We start from the raw sequence: 12,533 nt of genomic DNA, 5'->3' as shown, positions 1-12,533 counted from the left end.
AATAGGAAGAGGGAATCTCTCTCTCTCTCTCTCACTCACACACACACAAGGGAAAAAGGAAACGAGAATCTCTCTCTCTCTCTCTCTCTCTCTCTCTCTCTTTCACACACACTCACACACACACAAGGGAAAAAGGAAACGAGAATCTCTCTCTCTCTCTCTCTCTCTCTTTCACACACACTCACACACACACAAGGGAAAAAGGAAACGAGAATCTCTCTCTCTCTCTCTCTCTCTCTCTCTTTCACACACACACACAAGGAAGAGGGTTTTTGTGTGTGTGTGTGTGTGTGTGTGTGTGTGTCCAAATTTCGGAAAAAAAAAAACTTTTCCTCTCTTTGAACAAACATTTGGCTCTTTTATCATATACAAGCATACTTTATAAATCACCCGGGTACCGACTAGGGCACGCGTACACAAGTGATCGTTAATCTTGATCATTTATTGGCAAGCGGCAGTTCTTAATGTTGAATAGGCCATTGACATGGATTAGCCAGGTGGTGGCCAATACAAGGATTATTATTAATCAAAAAGTGAACAATGATGATGGTGGCCAATGGGCACTAATCAAGGCAATAACCACGAGAGAGTTAAGCTACCTTTAATTAAGCTGCAACATCAATGGAAGTGAAGCCTCTGAGGTCCTGCGGAAGTAAGCTATGGGGAAGGGGGGAGAAGTCAACCACGGAGGATCCACGGTTCCATATCATGTTTAGGGAGGTGCTTTGGCCGGGATGAAGCAGAAGAGAGGCGAAGATGGTGATTAGGGCACCCTTAATCTCGGCTTCTCGGCTAATTATGGAGAGGTCGACAGGGCTACAGGCAAGGCGGTCTCCTCCTTGAGCAGCTGGGGTGAGCTTGTAGGGCAAGACATTGCTGCCATTGTGAGCTTGGAAGGCTACCAACACACTAGAACCCACCATGCCCCAGCTTGTGGGATTAATCCCCCACCCCACCCACCCATCTGCAGACACTGCAACCCCCCCAAATGCAACATCCAGTCTCCTTGTTGCCCCTGTGTATGTGTAGGCTATGGTGGCCCCTTGTGATGGTAGATCCACACACCTTTCAAACACCCTCCTGGCACTCCCATACACCACCACCCTTGTGCACCCCAAGCATTGTATGTGGACCTCCTGCAAGGAGAGTAGGGTTCCTAGCACACCCACCCATATAGCTAATCTGCCAATGCCCATAATCAAAATGAAGGGTTCAACTCTGTGCTTGTGATGAGCATTAAAGAACAGGTTTCTGTTTTCATCAAAGTCAATAACAAGACCGTGCTAAAGATTGCAGGATTAGCACAGAGGAGCTATGGAGGGTCTCGGAGGGGTTCAAGAGGAGGAAAAGTTAAGGTTATGCATAGTTTGGAAGAGCAGGTAGCCTGTGCTAAAGCTTGCAAAGAGAAGGGAAGAAGCATGTGGGATGGGAAGGAGTGCAAGAGCCAAAAGTGGCTTTATGGTTATTGCAACAGCACAAACCAAGCCAAGGTTCTATTCCGAGAAAGGAAAGGTAAGTGCGAGAAACACTCCTGGCATTTGAGAAAGACGCACCTTCACAACCTACTAAAACATTGGACCTTCATTTGAGAAAGACGCAACATTGGACCTTCACAACCTCCTAAAACATTCTTGGAGGCATGCCCTTAAGCCCCCCCCCCCTCCTATTTTCATCCATTTTGGGGATAAATAAAGAGTTTCCCATATAGCCCTTCCCCCATTGGCCAAGATTCCTCCCACTACCACACCTTTGAAGCTACCCCTCTATGCACATATAGAGGCATTGGCCAAGTCCCCCCCCCCCCCCCCCCCCAACACCACTCCCACACCTTTGAAGCTAACCATCTGAGCACATATAGAGGCATTGGCCAAGGTTCCCCCCATCCATCAGTACTACCACACCTTTGCACATCCATCAGTACTACCACACCTTTGCAGCTCACCATCTCAACACATATAGAGCCATCCACTCCTCTCTCGTCCTGAAAAACTTTCTTCTTAGCCAATGAAAAAAGGGACAAGGTTGACGTGTATCCAATTTTCCTTCATCAAAATCCTATAAGGTCAGTTTTTTTTTTCGAGCACGAGAACCATCCTATAAGGTCCGTTTTTTTCAAGCATAGGAGCCATCCATCTAGGCACTACCACACCTTCGGAGTTAACCATATAGCCCTTGGTTCTTTGCCTAGGCATCTTACAAATTTGAAATGGCCCTCCTCACCTTTTGATGAGAAAAGTAGAAAATGAAACGAAGTCCATGCCATTAAAGTATCATTTAAAGTGCAACAACCCACTAGCTAAGTGGAGGGGGTTCTTTGAGTGAAGCAATAGAAACAAGTGGATTTGTAAGTATTATTTTTGTCATAGACACTTGGACTACTAAGAAGCATTTGTCACTATAATGGAATCCAAACAAAACAAGGAAGTATAAAAAACAAGGCCATGTCTATATAAGGAAGTATCAAAAAACACATATAGCTCATATACTTATGACTAAGTGTAACATCTTTATCCTTGTCCATATCTTATGTACTTAAAAAAAAGAATATGTAATTGTTAGTTTGTTTTTAATATTAAGTCACTCAAAATAAATTGACACTTAGCTTTTAATATTACGTCACTCAAAGTAAATGTTATACCTTATAATATTGAAAAGACTTGACCTTATAATGTAGTTTTTATATGAAATGTTGTGGTTGCATGATCACGTAGTTCTAGGGTATCAATGCCAATATATATTATCCATGACAAAGCCATAGTATTACATCACATTATTGTTTAAGCTCTTGTATTTTTGTGCATGATCATGTAGTTCTAGGGTATCAATGCCAATATATATTATCCATGACAAAGCCATAGTATTACATCACATTATTATTTGAGCTCTTGTATTTTTGTGCATGTCCAAAAGTATTGTGACCTCTTTCTTTAACCTCATGATCGTGTCATGTTGCTATTGCTTTTGGCTCCTTTTGGGAAAAACTTTGTATGAGTCTATTCCTTCTCAAGATTCACCTTAATTTTCTATTTTCGACATTATTTTTCTTCACCTTCTTCTTGAATCGAACTCCAACATAGTTGACCAAACTCAACCAAAAATCATTAAAATATAGAGAAAATTCTTTATAGATGGAAGAGAAGATAGTTGTAGGGAACTTCTCACCTAGTCCCCCACTTAATAATCTATAAATTTTAGTTTTGAATACATTCTAGCTATGGTTACAATAAATCCTTTAGGCATGCATTTGTTACACTTTGAATGTTGTGCACCCATGTTTTTCACTTATGCCTAATTTCTCACTTTGTGCTGCCGAGACATTAGATACTTATTCTTTATCTTATTTAAAGCTCGATAATCTATGCACATCCTCGTTTCCACTAGTAGAATTTGAAAATCCCATGAGTTATTGGGATTAATTCATCCCTTTCCTTAAATATTTATCCAATTGTAATCTCCACTTCTTCTTGCTCTACCTTAGTAAGTCTTTTAATCCAAGTGCACTACTAGGAGTTAGATCTATAAAATGATATACTTCACATGTATAGGCAAACCATTAGCAAAATCGTAATGAAAAATATTTCTACATGCAAATAATAATTCATAAAGTTTCATACAATTACTTTCATTTTTTCTAAAGAATAACATAAAAATTTATCACAAAAAATAAGACCACAAAGAATTGCCTCAATATCCTAAAAAAGTAACACAAAGAATTGCCTCAATTGTTCCAATTCCATCCAAGAGAGTTCAAAACATCTCATTCATCTTGAAGTTGAAACTCTTTTCCATTATGCAAAAATGTACAATAAATTAGATAACTTGTTTATAGGGAATAGCCTAATCCAACCTTGACCAATCTAAGTTTTGCCCTTCCTTTCATCATAGATATGGGAAAGCTTTATGGATTCTTTCAAAGATTTGGAATATACCTCCAATAATGGCTTCTACCACTTGATGTTTTGGAGGGATTCTCCTCAACCCATAGAAGTTCAAAAAGCTAAAGTTTTGGGGAGTACTTTTTGCAAGTGTTTTCCCTCATAAGGTGAAATGTGTTTTGGGGAGTCCAAGCTAAGTGTTTGATAAAGAAAAGAGTCCCAAAGATTCATCGACACTTGCTTTCGATTTAATCTAAGTGTGTATTTAGAAAGCTTCAAATAAATAAAGGTATTTCAAGGTTTTTTTGTTGTTGTTGTTGTAGAAATTGATTTCTAAAGGTCCCTTTGCTCCTCCTTCATTAGCACCTTACAAACAAGTGTATGTAGATCCATTAGCAACATGATCTTAGAGTGTTATGACAAATAGGGCAACAATTGAATGGTGGCTTTTGCCATGTCGGTATGCGTGAGATTTCCTCTAATGTGCATCAATCCTCTAATGGTAGTATGCATGAGCTTTCCTGTAATGTGCACGGAAAATATATTTCTTAATGGACCTCATTAGGTTCCTATGGAAGTTCTAAATATGGAAACACACAATACTTTATATGTTGGTGGGTAAGCTGAGAAATAACAAGTGATGGGGCATACATGAATTGCATGTAGTAGAGGATTGTTGGAAAATTATTGAGAAGGGTACATTAAATGAAATTGTGTTTACTAATGTAAAGGCGATCAGAGAGGGCTCTCCTACGTATCTTCCACCCAGCCAATGGATTCTTCCTAAGCACTTCATGTGTGTTCATTGCTCCCCCCCATTTAGAAACATCTTATGTATGGTCATGCCTTGTCCGTTCTTGACCTAGATTTGATAGACGTTCTTGACCTAGATTTGATAGAAGACAAGGCTAGAGGAGGAGACCCAAATGTGTATATCATGTGTCCATTATAAACCTTATTCTTCACACCCCTTTGGTATACCTTTATTTAATGCCTCACTTAATGACATGGAACACCCATATTTTGATCATTTCCTCACACATTGGCAAGCCTTTTAGGTTTCCTAGTTACATAATGCCATAGGGATCCCAACACTACAAGATATGCATGAGAGAGAGAGAGAGAGAGAGAGAGAGAGAGAGAGAGAGGTGCAACATCTACTTTCAGTAAAAAAAATATGTATGTAGAGAAACTTCATAAATACAGAACCTCTCAATTCACAATCATAACCAAAATGATATTCAAAGATCTTGTTTTTTTTAAAAGTAAGCATAATTTGAATGCCACTAAGACTTCCTTTCCCAAGCTTTTTTTTTATAAGCATAATTTGAATGCCACTAAGACTTCATTTCCCAAAGGCAAGCCATAATTTTAGCTTTCGTGTACCATTGTGAGGGCAAGCCTCTAATTCTTCTTTCTCTCATTAGAGAAAATCTCTAAAATTAGCATATTCTTAAGGTAAACCTTATAGCCTCTCTCCCATCCATGGGTAAACCTTACAGCCTCTCTCCCATCCATGATCCATGGGTCATGAAATTCATCATGTTGCCTTGAAAGGAACTATTAAAGCTACTTAAAACAATACGATGAAGCTGAAACAACATAGTGTATGAAAACTAAAAAGAATCAACATTCAATTTGCTCAAAAGCCCAAGTTTTTCTTTTAAAAAGATGCTAGAATATTAAATTTCTAATGTATTTTTACCATTTAAAATCAAAGAAAATTGGCCAAGGATTTCATACCCCTAATCTTAAGGAATGAATTTTTATGGGGTTGGGGACAATAGCTAGGTGGTTAAGATGACCTCCTTTCTCCTCCCATATGTAGGTTTGATTCTGGACACCCCTCTCCCTTAGTCCACAAGGGGTGAAAAAGCGTGTGTTTTTTCTTCGCAAAAGGAATAATTCCATACCTTTAAGTTATTAAACAAGCATTTAGTATTTACATATTAAAAATCTATTAATTTTTAAGTGGGTGAAGGGTAGATGTATGTTACACATACATGGCAATAGATGTTTTGAAGAGGAAATGGTAATGTTGAACGAGCTTTTTTTGTGGGTGAAGGGTGGATGTATATGGGTCTATGTGGTACACATACATGGCTATAGGTGTTTTGAAAGAGGAAATGGTAATTTTGAACATTTTCATCTTAGTTTAATTTATTATAACTAAAGCTTGAAAATTTTGAGGAGTTGTTCAACTAGATGGTTATTCCTCATTGCAATGATATGTGCTTTGGAAGTATATGGGTGGATGTGTGAGAGAGGGAGACAAGGCTATGCCTCATTGCAATGGTATGTGCTTTGGAAGTAAGCCTCATTGCTATAATATGTGCTTTGGAAGTAAGTCTACACTGTGGTCCATCCACAAGTGTCGTTTGCCTCATTGTTACAATGATATGTGCTTTGGAAGTAAGTCTACAGGGTGGTCCACACGTGTCTTTCCTCCCTTTCTCACTCTCACACAACTCGAAGCGCCCATTCCTCTTCATCGCGCACATTTCTCCTCACAGCTCACCAACACAAAGGACGTGAGTATCAAAGAGAGAGAGACAGTAGCACGTGTGCTTTAGAGCTCTCTCTAGTGGTAGAATGACAACACATTAGTGAAGACACACAAGTCCTCCCAGGGCCACATTATTTGCCCTTCTAACCACATTGTCTCTTCTGCAACTCCCCTTCTAAGGTGAGCTTAATCTTGACAAGTAGTTTTTACGTCTTACCATCAAGACCAAATAGGTTTGACAACACAAACAGTTTGAAACATAGGTTTAAAAAAAAATCTTGAGAAATAGCAATAAGACCAGACCATAAAAGGATTTTTTTTTGAGAGAAAGAGAAATGAAATAATATATTAACGTCTCTAAGAGGCCATAATGGCCTATGAGACCAAAACTGAGAGTACATCTGAAGTTGGTGTCTCATCAAAGAGAACAACTAAATGAGACTAAAAAGTACAATAAATTGATTGTCTTACAGTGATACGAAGAGAATTGTAAGACTCCGAGATGATACTGAGTAGAAAATACTGGAAAATGTATATCAGGTAGATCCATGTATGATGATCAGACAGAATTTGAAGAGAAGCCATATGTTTCATCTGTTCAAGTTTTCCTTAGTACACCTTGAAGCTTGCCAAACATTTGAAGGGGATTTCCTTGTGAACACATTGGCATGCATATCAACCAAGGTAATGCCACCATGAAGGTCTGTTTCTAGTAACCCTTTCTAGCATTGAAAGCATGTAGCTCTCGGCCTTTGCCTATAGCTCCAATGCTGCCACAGGCTTTCAAGCTACAAACACAGGACAAGACAAGAGTCCAGAGAGAAGTCCGCATGTTTCACCTCACAAATGATGTCCACTTAATTCATCTGGAAACGGTTGCATTTCTCCTCATCTCCAAAGGCAGGCTTTGAAGTGTTGCCCTCTCCTTAGATCAAATATCTCCTCCATGGGGCTGTCTAGAATGGAGAGGTCGTAGAAGCGAGGTAGGCGCCTTCGATGTCGAGCAATAATGGCTCTGATCTGGCGATGGTGAGGATGCCGTGGTCGAGATCCTGGTGGGTGTGGCTGACGAGCACGACATAAGATGACTGCTCTGTCAGTGGTGACTCCCTCGGAGCGTGGTCGGTGCCCTGATGGCCCAATGGAGGAGGTATCAGGAGGTGTGTGGGCTGGGTTGCTGGTGCTGGTGCCGAAGAAATCTGTCAGGGTCCTCTATCTAGGTACATCATGGCTTGGTCTCCTGTCTACCAAAAGGGTCTCTCTGTGTCTCTTGAGCTCAAGTAGGAATAATCCCAGAAATCTCTGATTCTCAAACTCCATGACCCTGCGTAATAGTCCAAAACCCTCTCGGAAGAGGCAGTGATATCTCCCTCGAATCTCATAATAGACTGTACATCGGCAAATGTAGTGCTCCTATGTCTCTGCCTCCTCCTAGCATAGCTGACAAATGCCGTCATTCAAGATCTGATGCACATATCACCCTGTGTCTCAATCCGCACAGCTGGTGTGATGAGGTCCGGATCTGTCTAATGGCACAACGTATCCCATGTGATAGGTGTACATCCATGTACATCGAGCGGGTGATAAAATCATATGGTGAGAGGTGTAGAAAATGGCTCTTGTAATATGAGAGAGAGAGAGAGAGAGAGAGAGAATCCCTTGGTTATCCTTCCAACATCTTCTCTATATTATCACAAGGACGAGTTTCACGAGGCTGCTCCGTGACAACATCGTAAAAGAACTGGGAAAAATTTTCTAGAGGCTCAAGCATGCAGTTTTGAGGTTCGAGGAGGGGTGGGCTCCTGCCATCGAAGACGAGTGAGGTTACTCATAGACTTATAAAGGCAAAGAACCCCAAGAAAAGCACCCCTATTATTATAATAGTTCCTCCACAATGGGCACCTATCGAAGGCACGTTTGGCCTTATCTCAATAATAAAGCCTCATTATGACCTTTTGGGCTCAGAACATGTTCCCTCCTTTAAACTCGGCCTCCCCATCAAACATTGAGAAAAGTATCTATTTAAGAAGCCATTGAGGCTCCTAAGCCCATGACACCCACAAATTTCTCTCATGAGGATTTGTATTTTACGATCATATATGGTCCTTCATGTGCTTTCTCAATAGGAGAGCTTCTATAGTTTTAAAAAAACATATTAATGAATATATTTCAGTCCACAGGTTCACTATGGATCACTCCAATTTAAAGACATTTGCTTAGAGCTAAGTTTTGTATGGAATCATGTAATAACTCTTGAAAAACTATGGTTTCCTTTCCACCAAATTTTAAAACATACCCATTTTGGAGCTCAATTAACTTGATAGATCATAGGGCATAGATTTAAGATTGTTGCAAGCTTTACATCAAAAAAATAATAATAGTCCTTAACAAAACTCTTTTTCAAAATCATAAGCTTACACATCCATGCAAGGTACTGAAAGGACTTTAATCACAAGGAGAAAGAGAGGCTTTTAACCACAATATAAAAAAAAAGCTATGAAATAATGAACCCATCATCTTACCCATAACCAAAATATGCTTTTAACGCCTTTCCAAGAAAATTTCTTTAAAGCTTTTAAGGAGAATGGGAAATGATTAGAGAGGATTGTGTAATCTCTCCCCCCCCCCTACTACACTCATGCTTTTTACCCTATTTAACAAATTTCATTCAAGAATCCATAGCTTAACAATAGCCTCATGCATGAACACTTGATAACCGCCTCCGCCTTGGGGCCAGACTTTTCTTTGAAAAAAACCTATGATTTTCCTCACCAATCTTTTCATGTTCAAGTACTTCTCTCATCTTTCCCTAGGAATGACAATGCCAATAATTTGTGTAAAATATTGAATCTCATATACTTTGTATAAGTATTGCATGGGAAGTCTCTTTAATGATTGTCAACTCTTTTATGTCTTATCCATATTGTTTCTATTTGTACTGAGACAGTTGAGAAGTCTTGACTCTTAACTCCTCCCAATGACCATTCAAGGATCATGTCAAAATTAACCACCACCTTATAATGTGAGAATGAGTGAAGGGTGTTGGTTCTTTACTCTTTAAGCTATCCTCTTTAATTTGACCACATGCACTTTAAAAAAACTAAGTTTCATGTGAACAATGGAAAATTCTTATAACAAGTGCGTTACATGGTAGCAGTGAAAATGTCACAAAATCCTCTTGTTGCTTTGCAATTTTGCGTGCCTCTAGGTTTGAATTGCTTCGACTAATCTTTGCAAGGTTGACATAAAAACACATTGAAATATTTGAAGACTACAATGTTTTGAGTAGTAAAATCTAGATGAAAAACCGCAAATAGAGTTATGTGGATACCTCATCGGTGCAATTTACATTATCACTTTATTGATGAGATTCAGTTAAGTGATAAGAGACATAAAGACACATGTATACAACTTTATTGATGAGATTTAGTATGGTTGTGGAGTTGCATATAAGATGAGACTCCTACTGTGTGCACACGAAGGCCTTTTGCTCCATCCAACCAATTTTTTTTTAAAATATTGCTTTCTAACCCAAAGTCGTGAACGGAGAGAACCTTACTAACCTAATTTGTTTCACCTATAAAAGTTATGTTTGGCGTACGAACTGAGGTAGTGGTGAATTGTTTTGTGACATATGGAGCTCCTGCTTCGATTGCTTGGTGTGTTTTTTTGGTGGTGTAGGGCCTTCCCTTGCTGCGTTTTCTTGGTCGAGACAAGTTCATGTGTGTGTGTGCGCGCAAGGAATTGGAGGCTGTCCAGAGACGAAGCGATAGTGTTCTACGAAGACGAATGTGGTAAGGTTTTTTGTTGCTTTTTGTACGTTTGCTTTTCCTTTATATTTTACTGACTACAAGGGGGTGGAGGGAAGCCATTTGGTGGTAGAGTGGCCATCCATGGCTACTTAGGAGTTCGATTCCCCTTGGGCTCAGGCTTGGTTGTTTTTGTGCAAGTTTACAAGTGATCGAACGGACTGACTCTTGAGGGGATACCTTCTTCCGGCAAAGTCCAGTGGGTCACTTTTTGGCTGGACAGATGCCTCCAACCGGAGATGTGCGAGATACCGCTTTTTCGGCGAAGTTCGATGGGTCACTTCTTGGCCGAATGGAGGCCACTGACCGGAGGCAAGTGCGTAGGCTATCCTCAAGCATCTTGCCTAGATTTGAAGCAACTATAAAATTTGCACATATACCAATTTTGTGTCATTCCTTGAGCTTCAAGTATCTGTTTTATCGCCATTCTGGTGTAGACACAAGGTTAGTGTGTCTTAAACATTTGATAGATTTAAAGTGTATACACTTTGGTCGACTATATCGTTTTGAAAAAATAAGAACAAAATATTTTCAAAAGCTTTTTTTAAAGTATTAATGTGTCTACTTTGCAAGTGTTGCATTGCAAGAGAGGGTACTCAAAGAAATGCCATTTTAGGCTTGGACCTCGTGAGTGCCATGGGCAGAGATTGAACCCAAGCCTTTCGGCGTTCTTTCGGCATGGTCCCTTTACCAACCCACCACAACATCCATAGGTTGAAGAGAAAAAGATACTTTAAAAATGTGTTCCAAATTGAAGATAAATTTCTTGTTTAGGTTATATTATGATCACTAGAGCAAGTGAAGTGTAACTTGTGACCATGATATGTTGGTAGCTTATTAAAGCCATCAAATTTGAAGTCATGAAGAATAAAAAGACTCATATAGTATACTATGTATGTTCTAAGAATCAAGGTTTTAAGTCTTAGATTCAATTTCTGTGATATCTTTACTCACAGCTTGGTTCCTCCTGAAAAACAGACCCTGTTGAGCCAGTGTGCTAGGATCCGGGAATGCATTCACAATATCTATGACCTCCTGAGGTTTGATTTTGGGAAACTTCTTCCTGCAAAGCCCAAAGCAAATGGCCGGAGGGCAGAGCGTACAGAGGGTGATCGCAATAGCACTTCTCTCTGTAGCTCAACGAGCAGAATCTCAGCAGATGGAAGCGCAAAATTTCTTAGCGCTACAGAGCAAAAGCAGATTGAGCGACGAGTGGTGTCGTCCAATAGGAGCAGCCTAGCAGAGTCAGAGTGAGCGGCGAATGGTCCATCTCTGGAGGGATTTCACCTGGAAAGCTGTTGTTTTCCAACCTTAATCTATGAAGTTTTGGTGCTTTGAAAACTCCATTGGTTATGCTTCCCCTGAGATAATTAAGCCTGAGATTAACCATTTCTACATTGGGCATGCTTCTACATTTGATGGACATGTATTTTGATATGGCAACTATGATGGCATCAATTCTCGTCACTCATTAGGGATTTTGATAGTCTGTTGAGAGATTTCACCGAGATCAAGGATTTTTATGCATCAGGGAGGTTGTCTCGAGATGTGCCAAGACGTATTAGAAGCCGTGGATCATTCAATCAAAATAAGCTATGGTATGGGTTACCTTGATGACATAGATCATCTAAAAAATCATTGTATGCGATCAATGTGGGGAATCTGTTACACGAAGTGGGTGACATTGCCACATCAAGAGTTTTGGGATGGTTGCATGATGCATGGTCCTTGTTGATGTGCACGGCTACATGCCACATGATGATCATGAATTTCACTTGTGGGGAGTATTTCATGAATCGCGGCATGACACGATTGGGTCTTTGGACATGTGTAGTGTACACTTACACATGTCACTATTACAACGGTGTTTACCTGCCCCTCAACAATTTCTACAACTCGTCCACATCTACTAGTCATCATTTTATCGATTCCCACTCACCTAGACAAATCCATTCATTGTTTTTTGATGCAGATGATGATGATGATATTGGTACACATGCACATGATTATATTGATACACATGCACACGGCGATGATGTATGTGGTATTAATGTGTGGTTGTTAGATCATGTGGACATGATCTTGGGGACAAGCATGGCACTATGCATCATGGGTGAAGATACGCATATTATGTCTACCTATCGGGATCATTTGGATGCATTAGACAATCATGAATGTCTATTAGAGGATCATGAGCATGAGTATGTGATTAGTGATGCATCCATTGGTGATACTTCACATGGGTTCATGAGATACCTCTGAGCATATGTTGGAACATGAGGAGCATAGGCCTAAGTTTCTTGTGTTAGATGTGTTAGGCTACTCTTTTACATGTGGAGGTTT

General features: G+C 39.8%; 1 protein-coding gene across 1 annotated transcript; it reads right to left on the bottom strand.

Moving 5' to 3' along the window:
- Positions 1 to 406: 406 nt before the first annotated feature.
- LOC147620720 (cytochrome b561 and DOMON domain-containing protein At2g04850-like) lies at positions 407 to 1,571 on the bottom strand. Its single transcript, XM_086825457.1, has one exon. It carries the CDS (start codon positions 1,194 to 1,196, stop codon positions 606 to 608), a length of 591 nt encoding a protein of 196 aa, XP_086681583.1. The 5' UTR covers positions 1,197 to 1,571; the 3' UTR covers positions 407 to 605.
- Positions 1,572 to 12,533: the final 10,962 nt, after the last annotated feature.

The sequence above is a fragment of the Cibotium barometz genome, chromosome 31 (genome assembly GCF_041138505.1).
Source record: "Cibotium barometz isolate CiBa-2024 chromosome 31, ASM4113850v1, whole genome shotgun sequence".
Taxonomy (NCBI): Eukaryota; Viridiplantae; Streptophyta; class Polypodiopsida; order Cyatheales; family Cibotiaceae; genus Cibotium; species Cibotium barometz.
Note: the sequence above shows the minus strand (reverse complement) of the source record. Positions and strands in the feature narration are given on the sequence as shown.

Excerpts from the sequence above, each read along its gene's own strand:
- LOC147620720 (XM_086825457.1), bottom strand. The coding sequence starts at position 1,196 with ATGGGCATTGGCAGATTAGCTATATGGGTGGGTGTGCTAGGAACCCTA.